At 34.5% G+C, this 22,326-nt stretch overlaps 1 protein-coding gene across 2 annotated transcripts in view; it reads left to right on the top strand.

Annotated features, from left to right (window-relative positions):
- Positions 1-22,069, top strand: part of DOCK7 (dedicator of cytokinesis 7) — a 188,670-nt gene extending 166,601 nt beyond the window's left edge. For both annotated transcript variants that reach the window (XM_028142342.2, XM_028142340.2), the window contains exons 40-48: positions 812-955; positions 3,629-3,760; positions 11,625-11,759; positions 12,883-12,972; positions 13,090-13,326; positions 13,650-13,793; positions 15,498-15,604; positions 18,308-18,475; positions 21,138-22,069. In XM_028142342.2, coding sequence (XP_027998143.1) covers positions 812-955; positions 3,629-3,760; positions 11,625-11,759; positions 12,883-12,972; positions 13,090-13,326; positions 13,650-13,793; positions 15,498-15,604; positions 18,308-18,475; positions 21,138-21,180 — 1,200 coding nt within the window. In that variant the 3' untranslated portion in view covers positions 21,181-22,069. The remainder of the gene's footprint in view (positions 1-811; positions 956-3,628; positions 3,761-11,624; positions 11,760-12,882; positions 12,973-13,089; positions 13,327-13,649; positions 13,794-15,497; positions 15,605-18,307; positions 18,476-21,137) is intronic.
- The last annotated feature ends 257 nt before the right edge of the window (positions 22,070-22,326 follow it).

The raw sequence follows: 22,326 nt of genomic DNA, 5'->3' as shown, positions 1-22,326 counted from the left end.
CAATCAGGCCACAGGGGGGCAAGGTAAGGGTGATCAGGCCAGCAGGGGGGCAAGATAGGAGTGATCAGGCCAGCAGACAGAGGGGTTAGAGGTGATCAGGCAGGCAGGCAGGCGAGTGGTTAGGAGCCAGTTGTCCCGGATTGCAAGAGGGATGTACGACTGCCCGGGGGCAAGATAGGAGCGATCAGGCCTAAACCAGCAGTTGGATATCCCCTGAGGGGTCCCATATTGGAGAGGGTGCAGGCCCGGTTGAGGAACCCCCCTCCGTGCACGAATTTCGTGCACTGGGCCTATAGTGTCATATTAATATTTTCCTTAGCCTATGATTTTTTAAAAATTTCTTTCTCACAACTTTTTATTGATAGAAAAGTTTTCTTGTCACCTTGTCATTTTATTGTCATCTCCAAAATTACAAAAAGGTTTTGGAGATTTGTCTTTTATTTGTGCATAGACTACCCTTAAAAAAAACTTTTTTTATTGATTTCAGAGAGGAAAGAAGAGGGAGAGATAGAAGCATCAGTGATGAGAGAGAATCATTGATTGGCTGCCTCTTGCACCCTTCCTGCCCCTCTACTGGGGATCAAGCCTACAACCTAGGCATTTGCCCTGACCAGGAATCCAACCATAATCTCCTGGTTCATAGGTCAATGCTCAACCACTGAGCCACACTAGCCGGGCTGACTACTCTTTTTTTTTTTTTTTAACCTAAGCTGATAACTATATTTTATCTTAAATTACTTCTTCATATACATCTTTTATGCTAAGAAATTAATTCCATTTCACAAACCTTTTCGATTTTTTTTCTCCCTAGAATATTTCATCTAATGTTTTAGAAGAGTCTGCCGTCTCAGATGACGTTGTATCTCCTGATGAAGAAGGCATCTGCTCTGGAAAGTACTTCACTGAGTCAGGACTTGTGGGATTGCTGGAGCAAGCAGCTGCTTCTTTCTCTATGGTAAATGACTAGTGCTCATTCTCTTTCCCCAGTTACATACCTCTGGATTATTAGTGATGTGTATATTTTATTCTCTCTGCTTATGATCCTGCTTTTCCTTTACAATACTTTCCTCTGAGTACCTTAAGAACTATCTAGGAATAAATCTTCTTCATCAATTTATTATTGCTTACTCTCCTTTTAATCTTAATAATCTGTCACTTTCAGTGTTCTCTATTTGCTTGTTTATGGACCAACCCTTAATCTACAACAGATTTTTGTTGTTGTTTATAAAACTTTCACCACCAAACAGAACAGAATTTTATAAAAAAAACAGAACAGGACAAAACAAGGACTCTAAATGATTTCAGTTCCTGCTTGGATAGACTGACATGGCCTGTTTATTAGATGAAAGGGAGAATCTGTTTTTGAGTGTGTTGAGTACTCAGGAAGATTATGGTTTCTCATCTCATTGGTGGCCTGGAGGTGTTAGGGGCCTGGAGCTCACATATCAGGAATTTCATGAATTACATTCTAGATCCCTGTGTGACCTACTCTACCATGCTTTAACCCCAATCCTGTCCCTCCACATCTGTATGTGAAAAATTTAAGTATTCATGTGGATCTAGGATGGGATGTTTATCAGAGAAAGGAGAGATAGCTAGCTGAATCCCCTTCTTTAACCATGGTTATAGGGTCACCTACTTTCTGTGACTTTTCTGCTAAGTGTCTAGTGTCCCAGCACCAAGGTTTAGGAGGCAGTGAGGTACATGTTAGCGTAAGATGGTAGCTTGAGGTAATATGCAATGCTGCCCCAACTTCCCCATTGTACCACGATTAGGAATTGGTTATTTCCTCTCTTGACCTTACCCCTACCTTGCAATATATTGGTTAAGGGTATAGATTTAGAAGGCAAACAGCCAGAATTCAAGTCCTGGGTCTGCCTCCTTAGTAGTTAAATCACTTTAGGCACTAATTATTCAACCTATCAGTGCTTTACATTTCTTACCCATTGAATGCTTCTAATAATAGTACCTACCTCATAGGAATGTTGTCAGTATTAAATGAGTTAATATATATAATGTGGCTCCAGATTAGTAATAATGTGTGCTGAACCACTGAGCAACACTATCCTCATCTGCATCGTATTGGCACTTAGAACCAGGTAGTCTGAATATAATCATTCTTAGCCCAGCCAGCGTGGCTCAGTTGGTTGGAGCATTGTCCCGTGCATGGAAAGGTTGCTGGTTAGATTCTCAATCAGGGCATATACTTGTGTTTCGGGTTTGATCCCTGGTCAGGACTCATATGGAAGGCAACTGATATCTCTCTCTCTCTCTCTCTCTCTCCCCCCCTCCCCCCCCCCTTTTCTTCCTCCCCCCTTTCTCCCCCCCCCCCCCCCCCGCTCTTCCTTCCTCTCTAAGCATGTCCTTGGGTAAGGATTTAGAAGAAGAAGAATTTAAATAAATAAATATAATTCTTAGACTCTAAGGATGTTAGGTGTTGGTCCACTTTAAAATTTTTTGTCTTTGAGAACCTCGGATCTCTGCTCCACGAGTTTCAATGTAATTGATCTGAACTAGCAGGGGGGAAATGTTTTTTGCTATTAATGAAGTATTTTGATAAATATACACTGTGTGTATTAGTGTGTGTGTGTGTGTGTGTGTGTGTGTGTGTGTGTGTTTGTAATTTTAATAATCACAGTAGTGAATTCAGATTGTGGTACAATGGCCTAATTACAGAATTTCTTTTGCAATAAATAGCATGTAATTTTGAATTCCATTCTTTTTCAATTAATCTATTTAATCTTAATTAAAATAATTACTGAGGCATTTTAGTTACACTAAATATATTTCACTCTTATAGCTATGTGACTGCTTAAACATATTCCTGTGAATTGACTAGAAAATATAAGAACCATATGTTTATTTCCTTGGGAAAATATGTTTGCTGATTTGTAAGGCAATGGGAACTCTATGGCTCTTGGAAAACCTCTCTCTTCCTTCACTATAGCTACCAACCCATGATAAAGGACAAGAGAATCGAAGAGTAGTACAAACACATTTTGTCCCATACTGAGTATAACCAGAGTAACCCTTGGCCAACCACTGGCCAACTAGCCACTAGTGGAATAAAATCTGATGACTCAGGACTTTCGCATGTTTTGTTATAAATCAGTTGTTTTTCCATAGGCGATTTCCTGTGCCAATTTAATATCTTGGAAAAGTTAAATAATTTTAGTTTCATTGGAGGCCACAGGTTATCTGATAATAATGTATCTGTGACCAATGTAATAATTGGATTTCTTTTATCTCTCTGCTCAGAATTAGTTTCTGCAAAAGTTTATCTGCATATACAAGTACACACACATACACATATTTACCTTAGCAAAGTAATTACTGGGTAGATAGAAGCAGAATGTCCAATTCAAATTATATAGAAATATAAATATGCATGTGTATGTTAAATGCACACACACATATATATATGCATGTATATCCGTCTAGAGAAGATAATACATTGTGAAAAATTCTTCTATTAAGTTTAGTAAAATTAAAATTAGTATTGTTTGTTTTTATGTTCTATTGGAAAAGCTTCAGTTGGTATTGTTGTAGCAGAAATATTGTGAATTCATAAAGTGTAAATATTTACTTTCTTGTTAATGTAAAAGAAAGCAATATCTTATTCTTACAGGCTGGCATGTATGAAGCAGTTAATGAGGTGTACAAAGTACTTATTCCTATTCATGAAGCTAATCGGGATGCAAAGAAACTATCCACAATTCATGGTAAACTTCAAGAAGCATTCAGCAAAATTGTTCATCAGGTAATGATTGCAATTTCTAGCTTCAGTATAAATGAAGAAAACTGTCTAAAATCATTAGTATTGCATTGAATTGATGTCAAACTGTATCCCATGGAATGACCATTTTAATCAGGTTACAAATGAACGGTGTCAAAATGATGGTTCAGGACCAAAGCAGGGCTCATTAACAAAAAAATGAATTTACCTAAAGTAGATTAAGATCATCATAAGCTTCCCACATAGCTTGTCTTTGTTGCTTTTTTTTTTTTTGTCCCTTTTTTAAATGATGATTAGTTGCCAAATTTTTAAAATTGTGTGGTATTTTCTGTTTCACAGTGTGAGTTATAATTATGAATCTGATTTTTAAATTGATTTCTATTTCTAGGCTGCCAAAAAAGTTTTTTTAAGTTAATTTTTTATTAAATGATAAGAAAATTTAATAAACCCCTAATATTTTGTGATTTCATTTGGACTTAACTGTTTTATCCTACATGTTTTCATTTAATCATTCTTTGATATATTTCTAGTATGAAAATAATGAATAAAATGGTTGTCTTACATGTATTCAATAATAATAGTATAACTTCAATACTTGTTTATAGTTCGTGGAATCCACATATCACAAAAATTAAAATCAAAATAAACTTAGTTTACAATTAGACTATTAGCAATTGCTGTCCCTAAAACTAAATCCTTGGCTCCATTTAAATACTCCGTAATACCCTATTGAGCCTTTTCCTCTTCCACTTTACTGTTCCTTTCCTGTGCTACTCATGCTGTTATCTGCTATTGCCATCATCTAAGAAGGAAGTGGAATCTGAATATCCACTTCTGTATTCAGTACTACTTCTTTACTGTCTATCAGCTTGACTTCTTCTTTCTTGCCATGGACTAAGCTGTCCTAGATGAAATGATATAATCTAAAAACTTTAACAGTCTTAAAATAGAGCTGCTATACTGTTATGCCAGAATTTTATTGTTGTCTGCTAAAATATTGAAATTGCAAAAGATTTACTAGTATTCATGACCATAACTGGGGGGGGGAGGGGGAGGGAGGTTATACTCAATTATACATATACTGTCAAAGGAGCCTTATTCCAGCTTCTAAAGCTGTAAACTGCAAATTACACAAGTCAGGTCTGGAACATCTAGAGCTAGTAGATTCCAAGAAACTTTCATCCATGTGTACCAAAGGCATTTGAGCAAAATTACAATTTCTATTCCAATTTACCCCAGGTAGTTCAGCTGAGTTTAGTTAGAGATCGAATTTAGACACACAAATGGAACAAGCAGTAGGCTTTCTTTCCCCAAAATATGTACTTGCACTTTTAAAGTTTTTAAAAGGCAAAATTTTAGCTATTAGGTTTTGAACAAGCAATTTATAAAATTATCAGAGGTCTTAAAAGTGAAAGAACGTGGTGTTTAAAAATATCCTAGTACTGTCAGTGGAGAAGAATTTATGGTATATGGTGCCTTTCTTTATACTACTGAACTTCCTTTGGCCTTTTTTTGTTCTTTTTAAACAATTTTTTTATGACCTGCCCTTTTTTACTTTTTATTATACAGAGTACTGGCTGGGAGGTAGGTAATGTTTTAGTTAGTTAAAGACACTAATAGATTGATTTGATCAGATTTCTTATGCCAATGCTTTGCCCACATGTGCTAGCTGTGGGCATTCTGTTGCTATCTGCTATCAACTGAATTCATTAACCAAAGAAATTTTGTTAAAATACTGTAAGTTGTTTTTTTTAATTTATTATTAAGAGGTGTAGGCAGTGCATGGAAATCCATATTACACTAATGAGATTCTTTGGTAAATGAGCCACTTTGTCATCACTTTAGTTTTTATCCCTTGAAGCATTTTCTTTCATCAACATTTACACACAGATTTCTTTTTTTAACCATATTGTCTCACCTCATTTTACAGAGGTCGATTTATGTGTTATTGCTCAGAGGTGTAAATAGAAAATACTGTATTTCATCTGATCTAAGATGCCATCAATTGTAAGACATCCCATTAATTTACATGCATTTAAGAAAGAAAAAAGAAACCTGTGCATTAAACCACAATATCTTATCAGGTGAAAGATTAATGCCAACTACAGAGTTATTAAAATGTATGCAAAAACAATTATGCATCTTAGAGTTGATGAAAGAATGTGTTAATTTGATCTTGAGTCACTTCACCTTGAGTATAAGCACTCCTGAAGAAAGAAATTCAGTTTTGTTGGGGGGAGGGATTAAAGAGATTGGGAGAACTTGAAATTTAATTGACCTCGTATTCTGACAGTGTTTGATAATTAATGTTCAATGAAAACGATGTGTGCAACCTTTTATGTATTAAGTGGTTAGGCTCATGAAAATTATATCAAATCTTAAAATGCCAGGAAGAAATTGATTGCCATTATTTTAAATTTTTATGTAAAGGAAAGAATTCTATAAAATGCGTTTTAATTTATTTTGATGAGGTAAAGCAAAATATTAATAAATCAGATTTATTTAAAGCGAGGTGTATTTGCAAAGTTGTCTGCTTTGCCTTCTCACTTCGTAGTCACATTCATGTTGACTAAACAGCTTAGGCTTTCTGTTTGGTTTCGGTATTGCAGTCCTTGTTTTGGGACCCAAATAGAAAACCTTAGCAATAAATGTTACTACTGTATTTTCTCCATTTCTGAATTGGTTCCCAACTTTTTTTTTTTTTTGTACTTTTGCACCTACCTTAATTCTCCAGATGAAATGTGTATGACCTTATCAATATTTAGTATAGAATCCCTCATGTCTGTGGCTTAATTAAGACATATGTAGACTTGCCATGGTTATCTATGAGTGATAATATTCCTTATGGATTTCCTATCGTGAAATGGAATTAGCTGAAAAGTAAGCATAAAAGATATATAGAAACCTCTGAGCAGTTTATTACTAGTCAGCTTGATGCTAAATCGACCCCTGAAAGGTATAATTTTCACTGGTTATGACATTAATATCATTCTGTCATCATGTTTATTGCATGGTAAAAGTCACACAGACTTTATTTTCTTGTTTATATCTTGTCACTGCCTTTCACTGGACCTTTAGCTTTGTAGCTTCTAAAATTGTTGCACGCTTGTTTTTTGCTTTTTCCTTGTAAAACTTAAATGGATGCTTGCATTTAAAAAAAATGTGTTTGCTACCATTTGCTGCTTATTTGTTTTGAAATTTCCTTAATTAAAATGCCTTCTGTTTTCTCTTCTCTCTTGCCCCTGGTTGCTGACCCTACTCCCTACTTTTACTATTGTCTATTGTGGTAAGTTCCTATCTTGTGAATATTTTTCTTTTTTACTCAGAAAACTTCAGTAATTTCATTTTTTTTTTCTAAAAAACTGTTCTCTAGCTAATTTCCTAGTACTCTCAAAGAACTCTCACTGGGTTGAAATTCAATAAGGATGATTTATACATTATAGAATGATTCTTTGACTTAGAGGAAAAGCCTTTTGCACTTATATATTTGCATTGTGTTTCATTTTTTTCTTACTCTCCTTGATTTGGTATAAATTGTTTGAGTTGGTGAAGCTTTTGGGGGATGTGTGTTCGGGTTTGTGTATGTATGTAAATGGTAACTCTAACACTTATTAGTAAAGTATTTACCATGCAAAATAACCAATCACAAACCCTTGATGAATCATGGTGACTGTTAATCTGCTGTCCAGTTTCAGTACCTCACTGGCTGTTAGCTGTTGACTTTTATTTTTTCTTTTCCCACGTCCATTTTTTTTAAATAATAGGAAATACGATGTGCTTTAATAATTTCTTATTATTGCATTTTAAATTGTTTTTATTTAAAAAGAGAAATGTTGAGTTTCTGTTTGGATATTTTTATAACCACCTCATATATTGTATGTGTATTTCATTTTAAAAAGATATCTTTACCAAATAGTGATCAGTTTATATTCAAAAATAGATCATTTGTATTCATAATTTAGTTGTAAGATAGAGAACGACAAAACATAAGAAGAGAAGTACCACGTAATTACTCAAGGAAATTCTCAAAAATTCTCAGGGAAAACATAAGAGAAGTGTCAAATGATATATATACTTATGTTCTAGTTTTTGTATACCAGTATAAAGATTATGGGGAATATATAGCCTAATTAAGAACTTGGACTAAGGTGTCAAATATATTGGGATTTAACCCCCAATTCCACCACAGTATGGTCTCCAAATGTGACCTTGGGCAAGTTATTTTCCCTTTTCCTAAAATAAGGGAGGAAATAATGGTACCTCAAAATTGAGATAAAAATGGACATACTGCATATAAAGTGGATAGCCAGTGTCTAGCACATACTAAGTACTCAAAAATGTTGGAGATTATTGTTTTTGTTGTACTATATTTATTATCATCATTATTTTTACTATTACTTGAAATCTTAACACAATTTGGTTAATAAAATCTAAGACGTGTTTTGTCCCCAAGTTGAGATCTGTGACTAAATAAACTGATAAAAGTATATAAGTGTTCTCTCTCTCTTTAAGTATGTTACTTTTCTTTAATGTTACTTTTTTTAAAAAGTTTTTTTTATTGATTTTTAGAGAGAGAAAAAAGGAGAGGGAGAGAGAGAAACATCGATGTGAGAGCATAACATTGATTGGCTGCCTCCTGCACACCTCCTAGTAGGGATTGAAGCCACAATCTGGGCATGTGCCCTGACTGGTAATCGAACTGGCAATCTTTTGATGCATGGGATGACGCCCAACCAACTGAGCCACACTGGCCAGGGCAATGTGGTCTCTTAAGGGGAATAGATCTAATAGAAGGGAACTACCACTGTGTGAAATACTGGTATGCCTTTATGAAATTCAGTTAACTTGAAGGAAATACAGGGAAAAACAATTGAGTGAGGATAAAAGAAGTTATAGAAGTGATGTCATTGTAGAAATATATAACCAGCCCAACAGAATGTTTCTTATGAAATACAGATTTAAGATATATTTCTCATAAGAAATTTCAACCATTAGAGACATGGATAGATGAGTAAATGGATTTCCTTGTCTGGGATAGTTTCATCACCCACAAGACTGTGCAAGTCAATAAGTAGAACTGCTAAGCATAAGTTGAAGTATGTGGGAAGTTCCAAAAGAGTTCATAACAATAAAGGAAGATTATGTTAGAAAATCATAGGCTAGGTTAAAGGAAAGTGGATTTTTATTTTTCAAATTCAAAGGAAAACTTATCATTCCGTGGTCCAAAACTCTGAAGAGAAAATAAAGATGGAAGTGACGTTTTTCCTGAAGATAAAGCTATGTGTTAATGTTTCATGAGCCTGATAGCATCAGTGGTTTGACACTGGAGAACTCTAAGTTGAAAATAAATTTACTCATTGGGGGCTGGGGGTGGGCAATGAGGGAGAAAAGAGGGACCTAGGTAATACTTTCAACAATATATTTTTTTAAACAGAAAGAAAATAAATTTACTCAGACTCTTAATTTTCCTACCTCTGCTGCTCCCTCCTTCACTTTAGTATGCACACATTCATTTTTAATTCCAGCAGCTCCATACAGTTACCCCTTAACTCTGCGTCAGTCACACTGGCCACCTTCCTGTCCTCTGAACGCATTAGGTAGGCACCTGCCCTTGGGCCTTTGCACTGGCTCTTTCCTCTGCCTGGAATCCACTTCCCCCAGAGATCCACATGAATAACTCACTTCCTTCATGTCTTTGCTCAGATGTCGTCTTCTTAATGAGACCTATCCTGACCACCCTCTTTGTCTCTTTTGTTCGTTGATTTATCACAAATGTCTAGGATAGTTTATTGACACATAGAAGGCACTCAGATATGTGAATGGATGGTTTCCCTTACAGACATTCTGTTTCATGATTTTCCCTCTTTCTCCGCTGGCATGTCCTTTCCTCCGCCCACATCCAGTGTTCATTCTCGAATTGTAGAACCCTGTCTGTGCTATCCCTTTTGTGACCTGGATCCAATAGGATTAATACTTCTCGGTACAACTTTTTAGCACATAATCCTTCATATTGTAATTATTTGAATACATTTTTTACTCTCTTGAGGAGCCAAATCATATTTTTATGTTCCTGTTACTGATGAATAGTGGCTAACACATCATAAGCACTCATTGTCTTTCCTTGAACTGAATGTTATTATGGAAAGTAAAGTTTTAAATGGTTGCTCATAGTTCAATTTTAAAGTACATTAATAATATTCAAGTCCAGATCCAGGGAGGCAGTGAGCCTCACTTATCAGATCGCTTATAGCAGTATTAGATCTATTTCTGAGGCACCACGCTTTAAAAGATGGCACTGAAAAAAAACAAATAAAATGCACACGGGATAGTGATTACTCTCATATGGAAAGTATAGCTAAAGGAAATAAATTTTAATAGCCGTCTTCAAATATTTAAAAGGCCATCATATTGAAGATTTGAAATAGTATCTTAAATTGGAAACCTCTGAGAGGAGTACAGCCAGAATAACAATATTTTAATATTTGTGGGAATTTTCATGTATATAATGTTTTTGAAAATCACAAATCATTCATTTTTTAAAATAATTTTTATTTCCCATGCAGTGTTTTCTTTGTTCCTTGATTATATCAAAATTTGCTATTATTATATTATTCCATTAGCATGTTGATAGTTTTTATCAGAATTTTCGTTGAATACATTTAATCTATCTAGAAAGATTTCCTTTGCTATAGAAATCAGTTAATTTTTATGTCTGTTAAATTTTGAAATGAAATAACTTGTGGAAAAAATTTAAATTAGAAACCTCACATTTTTTTGGCTCCAAAGACTTTTTAAAAGAACTTTAAATCTTGACAAAAATGTGGGGTATTTTAATATGTACTTTTTTAAAAATTATAAAACTGGTAAATTAAGGATCAGACTTTTCCATTTTGCTTGATTATCTATGACATTTGTGACTTATTTTACATACATGCCCTTTGCCTTTATAGTAAGAACTCAATATAGGAAAAATAAGTATGGGACAGATTAGGCTTAAATATTTATGTGTGCTGTGTATGTAGGAGCCACCACAAAATCCTTCTAAAATATCTTTGTATCTAAATTGAAAGAATTGCATAGAAAGCTTCCAACTATTTTATCTTTATTGAAGGAATTTGTTTCCAAATGCACTGTGTAAAAGTGACTGTAATGTACTTCATACCTGAAATGAATGTGTGGATAATGTATGAAGTGAGTGGTTTGAGGACTGACAAATAACTAACTCCTCTCAAATTTTTTCCCCTTTTAGCTTTCAGTTTTACATTTCCCCCTTTCTATTTCATTTTTAGTTACTCATCCAAATAAAAATATTTTTATCAGCACAGGTCTACTGATTATAAATGTTTTGCTTTAGTGCTTCTGAATGGTCTTGGCATTTACTGATTGTCTGCTCTATGCCAGGTGCTATACTTGGCTTCTAACTTTTATGATCTATTTTATTATATTTAGAGATTATATAAGGCTGTTAACTAAAAATGTTAGTGTTTTTATGTAGTATGCTCTAATTTCAGAACAGTTAAGACACAGTCCATGTCATACTGAACATCTTTTCTTGCAATAAGGAAAATAAGTGAATTTATTTCAAGTGTATGGACTTAAAACATAAACCAATGTGAAGTAGTCACTTGGTACAAACCTTAAAAAGCATATACCATATGTGATTTATTCAGTTGGTGAAAGCCCAGTTACATAATGTTATTTGTTAGAAATATTGAAAGAGGAAAAGTTATTGTTTTGTTTTTATCTTCATTTGGGAAATAACAAAGTATTGTAATTTTTAATTAAAACTGTTTGCAGTGTTTTGGGAATTTTATATTATAGTAATCTAAACATAATGTCAAAAACAAAAAGACTTTGTATTAAAGTTTCTTTATTTTCCTAAACCTAGGATGGGAAGCGGATGTTTGGCACCTATTTTCGTGTTGGTTTTTATGGAACCAAGTTCGGGGATTTGGATGAACAGGAATTTGTTTACAAGGAGCCTGCAATAACCAAACTTGCAGAGATATCTCACAGATTGGAGGTGAATGCTGTGGTGGTTCATACAATGTCATTTTTAATTCGCAATGAGAGTAGACTTTCAGATCCAAATCTAATCATCTGATAATTGATAATACACATCATGCCAAATAAACTGTCCTTTAGAGTACAAGCAATTATCTTTTCTGCTATCGTTTTGCTTTCCAACCTTTCTCTATTCTTATCCCTCAAAGTGTGGTTCAGGGACCAGAAGCACTGGCATCAGCTGGGAGATTGCTTGGAAGGCAGAGTCTCAGGCCCTGCCCCAGACCTTCCTAATAAAAATCTGCATTTTAACCAGATCCCCAGGTGACTTGTATTCACCTAAGTTTGAGAAACACTGCTCTCGGCTTGTTTTTATTCTCAACAAAATTGTTAATTTCTTGAATGTTTTATTCTTATTGATGACTTTACTGGTCTCTATTTCTGTAAATTGGCTTAAACTGTGACTTAATTTTTTAAGAGGCTAGGTAAGTCTTGGGAAATATGGAGAGAGTGTTCCTCAAACTTAATCATAAAAATTACCTTTGGAGGAAGAGTAGGGTTCCTTCTTTGAAGTTTCAGATTTAATTTTTCCTTTTGAATAGCTCCATTCATTGCCCATGCTGCTACTCAGTGTCATATGGAAAAGTCACTGCATTCTTGACCCAGGGTTGCCTTTTCAAAATCTAAACCTATGTAAAACTTCATCAAGTTAGTGCTTTTATTTGAAATTCTAGAACATTGCATGTAATCATTCATAAAAATGAGTGCTTCTTCATTGACCCGTGTCTGCAAAAAATCAGGCCACATCAGACACAATAAAAGTAAGATCTATACATCAAAGATACTGAGTTTCTTTTGTTTCTGCTTTCTGTCCCTTTTTGTTTTTCGTATTTTTATTGAAGAAAATTGTTTTATTCTACTTTGTGTTATTTAAAGTGAGTAGATGGGAATAAATATCAAATAAATATGGACTGAGACTGGGCTAATTTGTAGGGTAAATATAATTTCCTTTGTAATTATTAACATGGTTGTACATAAGCTTACTAAATGGCCTAATTTTGCTCAGGAGTCTCCCTCAGAGGCCTTCTCTAGTCTCTAATACTGTAAACATCATGTAAAAGATTTCTTTTTCTTTATTGTAGGGATTTTATGGAGAAAGATTTGGAGAGGATGTGGTTGAAGTAATCAAGGATTCTAATCCTGTAGACAAGTGTAAATTAGATCCTAACAAGGTATGGTTGCTTAAACTGTAGTGACACGTAGGCATATTTTTGAGGCTGTGATGTTGTTGGAGAGAGACTGTGTGATGATTTATCAGTGAGAAAATGAATGACTTTTTCCTTTCCCAGGCATATATTCAGATTACCTACGTGGAGCCGTTCTTTGACACATATGAGATGAAGGACAGAATCACATATTTTGACAAAAATTATAATCTTCGCCGTTTCATGTACTGTACACCCTTCACTTTAGATGGTCGTGCCCATGGGGAACTTCATGAACAATTCAAACGGAAGACCATACTGACTACTTCTCATGCTTTTCCTTATATTAAGACAAGGGTCAATGTTACTCACAAAGAGGAGGTAAGTTCACAAATGGGGAAAGAGAATTAGTGGAACTAATACATTGGAGCCATGTGAGAACAGTGTGGATGCGCCTTTATGTACCTCCCCTCATGTGGTAGCATACTAGAACTTGATCCATTTTTAAACGATTTACTTTAAGCTTCTTTTCTAAGTCCCTAATTCACACTCAGCTTTTACTCATTAAGGCATCCAAAGTTTGGGATTTTATTGTTAAATGACAGTTTACAATTGGTCTCCACTTTTTTTATTTTGATTATATATAAAGCTCTTTAAATAGTTTTCTATCAGTACACTGACCTAATAGGTGTTATTTCGTCCAGATCATCTTAACACCAATTGAAGTTGCTATTGAAGACATGCAGAAAAAGACACAGGAGTTGGCATTTGCAACACATCAGGATCCGGCGGATCCCAAAATGCTTCAGATGGTGCTCCAGGGGTCTGTGGGCACAACTGTGAATCAGGTTGGTGCTTTCTGCTGGCACTGTTTAATTTAAGTTATGAATGGAATTTGGAGTGATTTTATTATTATACTAGAGGCCCGGTGCACGAATTTGTGCATGGGTGGGGTCTGGCCAGCCCACCCCGATCAGGGGTGGGGGGTGCAACCGGGGGCCGGGCCGACCAGGGGGAGGGGCCAGGGGAGCTTGGCCAGTGGCAGTGCTTGTCATAGCAACCGGTCTTTTCGGTCACTTGGCTTCTATATATATAGATTTTACAAAGATCACAAATAAATGCCAAATCAAGTGAAAAAGATGTTAGAACTGGTTGCAAAAGACACTGAAAGTATAAATATGAAGGTAAACTGGAAAAAGTTTTTAGTATCATCTCAATGGTAAAGATTTTCACTCCTGCCTTCTACACTGCCTAGGTTTTTCTACCTGTCTGTTCTTAAACATTCCATTAAGAAGGAATTGGGCCCTAGCCGGTTTGGCTCAGTGGATAGAGTGCTGGCCTGCAGACTGAAGGGTCTCGGGTTCAATTCTGGTCAAGGGCACCTACCTCAGTTGTAGGCTCCTCCCCAACCTGGGCCCTGGTCAGGGTTTGTGCAGGAAGCAACCAATCGATGTGTGTATCTCACATTGATATTTCTCTCTGTCTTTCCCTCTCTCTTCCACTTTAAAAGATCAATGGAAAAATATCCTCAGGTGAGAATTTAATAAAAAAATAAAGAAGGAATTGGTTCACTTAGAATAGCCTTTCCTTTTTGTACTGAAAGAATATGCTCAAAAAAGGAGGGTTCGTTTTCAGAGCTATGTACACACCTGTGAACACCTACTCTCTTACATACTTACTGATGTTATTTTCTCCAGAATGCCACACTGAACTGTGAGGAGTAAATAAGTAATGTGGAATCATTTTGAAACTTTAATGATATATGTACACAAAAGAGTACTGTTGGTTTGTCATATGTAGATTAGAAGGCATCCCATTGTCTCTCTGATGATGATTAGGGAATATCTCAAGGTAGAGGAAATCCAGACAGGCTTCAAGTAAGATTTCACATAATGTGTCTTATACTATTTTTTCTTTATATTTTTATTGATTTCAGAAAGGAGAGGGAAAGAGAAATAGAAACATCAATAATGAGAAAGAATCATTGATCAGCTGCCTCCTACACACCCCTACTGGGGATCGAGCCCACAACCTGGTCATGTGCCCTAACTGGGAATTGAATCATGGCCTCCTGGTTCATAAGTTGATGCTCAACCACTGAGCCACACCAGCCGGGCTGTCTTACCCTATTTTTTAGTTTAAAGGAATAAAGCCAAAAAGGAAGCAAACACTTTAAGACCTTTAACCCCCTAAAACACATGATTTGGTGGTCTGACCTCCAAATAATATAACTTGCAAAAGATTATCTTCTTTAATTTATAGTGTTGGGAACATATTTTGAATACTGAGGAAATGTTTCAGGAAATCAAGTCTAATAATCTGAATTAACAATTGATTGCCAGTAGCCCAAGAATTTAATTTAAATTTTGTCAGCAAGAATATCGACTTGACATTAGGAAAAACTAAAAACATATGACCAGACCCTGTCGCATACACATATGCATTAAGCTTAGATGCAGCCATTTTAGTACTAAGAAAAATCATTCAGGTAACTTCTATCTCTCTGATTTTAGAGAAGACAAAACACACCTCTTGTTTTTCTTATTTTACAGGGGCCTTTGGAAGTTGCCCAGGTTTTCCTATCTGAAATACCCAGTGACCCAAAACTCTTCAGACATCATAATAAACTGCGACTCTGCTTCAAAGATTTTACTAAAAGGTATTCAAGGCTTCCTATATAAGGATCTTCCAATTAGCAAGCTTATGAGCCTAACCAGCGGTTAAGGACAACAGGGGGGTGGGGGCATGTGTGGGGAGGGGTGTGGGCTGGGAATGGGGGGATGAGGACAAATATGTGATACCTTAATCAATAAAGAAATTAAAAAATAAATAAATAAATAAATAAATAAATAAAAAGATCTTCCAATTGAGAATGTCTAAAACCACACTGTAAAATAAGTGTCTTAAGGGACAATTGAAAAAAGAAAATATAGGGAAGGGATTCATTATGAAAAATAGTTGTGTATTTCTCCATTTACTAACATCTTTTAAATGTTTTCTTAATATTATTTTAATTTTTCGTAGAGGCCTTATATATCTTTTTATTTATTCCTTGGTATTTAATACTTTTATGTTTTTGTTAATGGTATCTTTTAAAATTATGTTTTGTTTACTGGTATACAGAAATGCATATATTGATATATTTTACATAAGAATATTGCCAAACTTACTTGTTAATGCTAATAATTAACCTGTAGAATATTTTTATAGTGATGTTTAGGATCGTTGGCACTATGTTGAATGGTAATAGTAATAGAGGCATCCTTTTCTTGTTCCTGATCTAAAAGGAAATGTTTTCACTGTTGAGTGTAATGTTTACTTCAGGTTTTTTGTAGATGTTTTAACTAAAGCGGCTCCCACCTATTTGTACTTATGCTAAGAATTTCTTGTTTTGTTTTAAATATATTTTTATTGATTTCAGAGAGGAAGGGAGGAGAGATAGAAACATCAGTGATGAGAGAGAATCATTGATTGGCTGCCTCCTGCATGGGATTGAGCCTGCAACTGGGCCTGTGCCCTGACCAGGAATCGAACACTGACCTCCTGGTTCATAGGTTGGTGCTCAACAACTGAGCCATACCAGCCAGGCTATGCTAAGAGTTTTTTATCATGACAAATTTAAAATTTTTATTAAATGGTGTATGTGTGTGATATTTGTTAACACATTTTCCTATTATTTTACTTGGGAGTTTTGCAATTGTTTTTAAGGGTGAGATTGAAATACAGTTTTTTTGTGTTTTTTTTTTTGTGTGTTTTTTTAATTTATTTTATTGATTTTTTACAGAGAGGAAGAGAGAGGGATAGAGAGCCAGAAACATCGATGAGAGAGAAACATCGATCAGCTGCCTCTTGCACACCCCCTACTGGGGATGTGCCCGCAACCAAGGTACATGCCTTGACCGGAATCGAACCCGGGACCCTTGAGTCCGCAGGCCGACGCTCTATCCACCGAGCCAAACCGGTTTTGGCTGAAATACAGTTTTTTCGCCCTAATCGGTTTGGCTCAGTGGATAGAGCATCAGCCTGTGGACTGAAGGATCCCAGGTTTGATTCCGGTCAAGGGCATGTACCTTGGTTGCAGGCACATCCCCAGTAGGAAGTGTGCAAACATCGATGTTTCTACCTCTCTATCCCTCTCCCTTCCTCTCTGTAAAAAATCAATAAAATATATATTTAAAAATGAAATACAATTTTTTCTTATAGTTCCCATTAGGTTTTGGTATCTCAAACTTGAAAAATGAGTTGGAAACTCTTCTCAGGAATAGTTCTTCTCCTCTCCCCTCCTCCCACCCCATATACTTCGGATTTTTTTTTTTTTTAATAATCTGGAATTGTCATATTGGGATTATTCATCTTTACAGTGTTTGGTAGAATTTACATGTTGGTGTTTACTTTGGTTATAGATTTGTGACTTGGCTGATTCTATGTATTTGATGGTTTTAGGATAATTCATGTTTTTTTCTTATTAAGTCTGTTTTGATGAATTATATTAATCTAGAAGAATATCATTTCAGATTTATTGCATTAAATTATACATATCCTCTGTGCCTTTATGAACTTCTGCTGTATTTGACTTTATGTCTCACTTTTAATTTCTTATAGGGATTATTTAGCCTTCTCTCATTTAATCTTGCTAGTGCTTAGTCTTTTTCTTTTTCTTTCAAAGAACCAACTCTTTTATTTATTGATATAGAGCTGTCATACTTTTAAATTTATTTTCTTCCTTATACTTCAAGTTTATCCTGTTCTTTTTAGATTGCTTAGCTCTTCAGTTTTAGCCTTCTTTTCTAATGTAAGCATTTAGGGCTATATATTTTCCCCTGAGCATCACTTTAGATACATTCTGCAAGTGGTGATCTGTATACATTGCCTTTTAATATCCTTTCATTTATCTATCGCAGTCAGGTATTTTTTTTCTCAAATATCTGAATAAACTGGTCTCAAGAGCTATTCATTTAGAAACATTAGGACACAGGCAAACCACTGTGCCAGATGCCATTGATGCCTCATAAATGAATATGGCTATTATATTTCTTTTAGTTTAGAGCTTTAAGTTTAGTGGTAATAGGAGGGAGGAAAAATGGCTTCAGAATTAATATTTAAAAATACACAGTTTTTTCCTTGTTAAATTTTTATTGAATAAAAATAATTTTCAATTAAATGAAAACTGGAAGTGAATGTTAGATTTTAAAGTTGATCATCTGTTCCCTTTCTTAAACCTAATATAAGGCAGGATATTTAACAATCAACCAAGAAACTTGAATGTCATCATGGAGAATGTGTGTGTTTATACAGTCAGTATATGGCACTAACCCCTCAAACTATACCAGAAGAAAGTTTTTGACATCACTGTTTTTTCTAGGTGTGAAGATGCCTTAAGAAAAAATAAGAGCTTAATTGGGCCAGATCAAAAGGAGTATCAAAGAGAACTGGAGAGAAACTATCATCGCCTTAAAGAGGCCCTACAGCCTCTGATAAACAGAAAGATCCCTCAGTTATACAAGGTAGTATTACCTGTCACCTGCCACAGGTATGCTTATTTTTCTATTATTTGGTATATGTTCAGAAAAATAAAATCTGTTGAATTATTGGTTTTAATAATGAATTAGTGTAACTTTTATTACATGATTTTAGATACTGTGTCTCCTGACAAGTTCAACTAATAATAAGCCTTTTATATCTCTACATGAATCAGCCTCCAAGTTACGTATGTAATTCAAGAATCATAAAGTTGTGCTAAATACTCATACTAACCAGGACCACACATAAGTCTGGCCTCTTAAAACTATTCCTTTTATTAAAGTCCTGTCACACTTCCTAGTATTTTTGTGGGAGAATTCACTGGAGTATATCAGGAACCAGATATTTGTTTCCCTCAGCCCTGGCAGTAAATAGTATGCAGTGTTCTTCATTTGTATTAAAACACATACCCACATTATCAAGACGGCTTCAGTATTTTTCTCTACTTTCCAAGTATGACACAAAAAGTTAGAAATAGAAATAACTTGGAATTTTCTACAACTGATCCTAGTTGTACTTGAGCAGGTAATTTAACCTAATTTTTAGATTTCTCCTCTAAAATTTCTTACCTTGAAAAGGTTGTTGTGGACATTAAATGGCATGTACATTTCCAAGCATGGTACTTAACATTGTACTTTTTAGTGCCTCAATTCTGGACAGGGCATGATAAGGTAAACTGTTTTTGCATTTTGAAATCTAAATATATATATAACTTGAATTATTGTGGTACCAATGTTACCACCTTCTGAATTAATAACAGTAAAGCCATTAAATTATACTTACCTAATTAATATTTAGAAGGCCTTTGAAGTTGCTTGTAAGAAAACAATGTAAATGCATACTATAATATATTACAAAAGAAAATTATTTGATCATCTGGAAATTAGTTCTTGTTCTTCAGTAATCTATTTCTGTACTTCTAGGCCTCTGAAAAAAACATGTTCATTCAAAAAATGCCAGCTATCTGGCTGCTATATGTCACGTCCCCTACAGGAAGCATGTAGATTATTTGAATCTATTCCACAATCTAGAGGAGCAGAGGGAGATCAGAGGGCCTGATTTAGATCCTTCCTCTGGCAAAATATTATTTTGCTTCCACCATCCGGTACAGATGTGAATGCCTAAGGTGGCTTCCTCTTAAAATTGCCAAAGGGAAACAACACTAGTCCCCCTCCACTTTTGGCTTCTTCAGTCACTTTGGAGTTTTTCTTCTTGCTGCCTCTAACCCCCTTCCACCAGTTTTACACTGTTTAAATGACCTAGAATGAGGGTGCTGGGTCCCTGAGGTCCTCAGACAGTTTCCTAATCTTGTCTCACTTCCTTCAAATCTCTCCCACTTTTCGATGGAAAGACTGCATTCTTCCTGTCTGAAGGGAACTCCCTTACACTGTTATCCTGAGCTTTTGCTTTCTCAACTATCTGATTATGGTCAATCCCCCAAGATTCAGTTCTTAATGTTTGCAAGAAGTTCTTTGGAATTTAGAAAAGCTCTTATGAACATTATCTAGCTTTTAATACTGCTATTTTCCCTGGAACCAAAAAAAAAAAACCCAACACCCACACTTTGAAATTCAAAGCTTCATGACTTTTATACCTGCCCTTTCCTTTCCTGGAGATTATAAACCTCAAAGATTAACCTTAATAGCAGGAAAGATAAGTGAAAGAAATTCAGGATAAAGGAAAATACATTAAGAGATATTGAAGAATATTAGCTACTAACTAAATAGCTATTAACTAAATCTTCACTATTAACTAAATCTTCAGAACTTAGAAAATAAAGCTTCCTTAGAATTTGAAATTTTTATTTTACTGATTTAAAAAATCTAGAGTGTTAATTATTTATACAGTATTAAGATAGTGGTTCTCAAGGTCTGGGACTTCTGTGGGAGGGTGCCCCTGAGACCTTTTCAGGAAGTTCCTCAGTCAAAACGAATTTTATATAATACCAAATATGATTTGCCTTTCTCACTGTCATTCTCTTGAGAAAGTACAGTGGTTTTGCAGACTTCATGCAACGTGATATTGTAAAAGACATGAGAACCTAGGCCTTTTATTAAGCCACGCATTAAATATGTAAGCATGCCACTATCGTAAAATTTCTTCCACGTTATTTTTAATAAACCTATTTATGTAATGGGTTATTTTATAAAAATAAGTTGAATTTTTCTTAGTTTGAATTTCTAATATGGTAAATATGATCCACATAAACAAAAGCTTCCTGGGTCCTCAATTTTTAAGTGTAAAAAAGTCCTAAAACTCAAAAGCTTAAGTACCACTGATTTAAGACTTGAAATTTAGTGTTTTAAACACACCTGCCTTTTGCCTTTTAATAATTGTAAAAAAAAAAAAAAAAATCTTTTCCTGAAATCTCTCCCATTACCCCTTAGTTCCTTATTTATCATATCTAATGCTACTATTGCACAAATGACTAAATGATCATTGCATTTGGTAAAGTGTTTACTGCAATATAGCTTTAATCTATAGAGGTCTATAAACCAGAGTATGTGTAAGGCAGAGTAACTTGAACATTAATAACAACTTTGGTACAAAAAGTTTTAAAACTTATTAACTTTTTGGTGGCAAAACTTTTGAGATAACTTTGGCAGAACAAAAAAGTAAAGCCTAATCTACAGAAGTTTGCTTGCTTATAATTATATCCTTTTTCTTCCCAGAGATTCCTTCAGTCGAATGAGCCTGCGCAAAATGGATCTCTAAAATAAATACTTGTTTTTATTAATTTGAAAAGAGCCACATATTCAACATTGAGTCTGAAAAGAAGTTAAGATCTATTGAAAAATAAGACTTGGGACTTAAATCTGAAAATTGTAGCATTAATTTACTCAATGAAGAATGCAGTGGTCAAATCAAATGTAGATTGTTGAAGTTTGAGAATCATGGCTTTAGCTTCTAATATTCTGGTAATATGCTGTTATCTTTTTAAAGACATTTTAATGACTCAAGGGTACACTATACATTTACCATTATTTATACCATAGCTAATGTTAATTTTATTTACTTTAAGTTTGTATTTTTTAATTTATATGACCATTTATAGATTCATTTTGGAACCATTTTAAATGTAGTAAATGCTTATTTTAAAGGTACTATTAAATATGTGAACGTTTACACTAATTTTATTGAGTGGGACTTTACAAATTTTCTTTATTGACAAAGGCAGAAAATAAGTTAGAGTTGATTCAAGAACTAGCATAATGAAAATAAAAATTGACAGTCACTTTATGGCCCCAAAGTTCCAAATTGAATGAATTAATGGGTGAAGACATTGATAACTGGTTTGTGAAGTCTTAAAACTGGTTTCTAAGCTATTTTGCATTTAGATACCAAAAAAGGGGGGGATTTAGAGTAAATTGCAGAAATAACTTTAAGTACTGGGATAGCTAATACCAGTGACAGTAGCTTGATCTTTGACTTTCAACTTTATTATACTAATAATAATGGTATCAGCTTAATGACTCTCAACAACTAAAATGAATGATTCCTGTTTCAAATTAAACAAGCCAGTCATCAGTTTTTTTGTGACCAAAACTATTACATCATAAAGCTATTACACCAGAAAAACACAGAGCTGCTGTTTGACTTTAATTTACCAGCTGAGAAGTTATATTTTTTGGTACTTGTATAGATTTTACAAAATATATGTAAAAGTAAAATTAGCTGTTTTAATTGAAGTTAAGAACCAATTAATTTAAAATTTTAACTTTATAAGAAATTCAACAATTTTGGGGGAAATATATTTCAATTACTTGGCAAATTTTTCCAAGAAAATGCATTAATGCTTTCTGGAAGTGTTTTGACAATGTTTTCTTTGTGTAGTATTATAGCTTATAGAAAGCCATCATT

The sequence above is a fragment of the Eptesicus fuscus genome, chromosome 9, assembly GCF_027574615.1.
Source record: "Eptesicus fuscus isolate TK198812 chromosome 9, DD_ASM_mEF_20220401, whole genome shotgun sequence".
Classification (NCBI taxonomy): Eukaryota; Metazoa; Chordata; class Mammalia; order Chiroptera; family Vespertilionidae; genus Eptesicus; species Eptesicus fuscus.
This window is presented reverse-complemented; position numbering and strand designations above follow the sequence as displayed.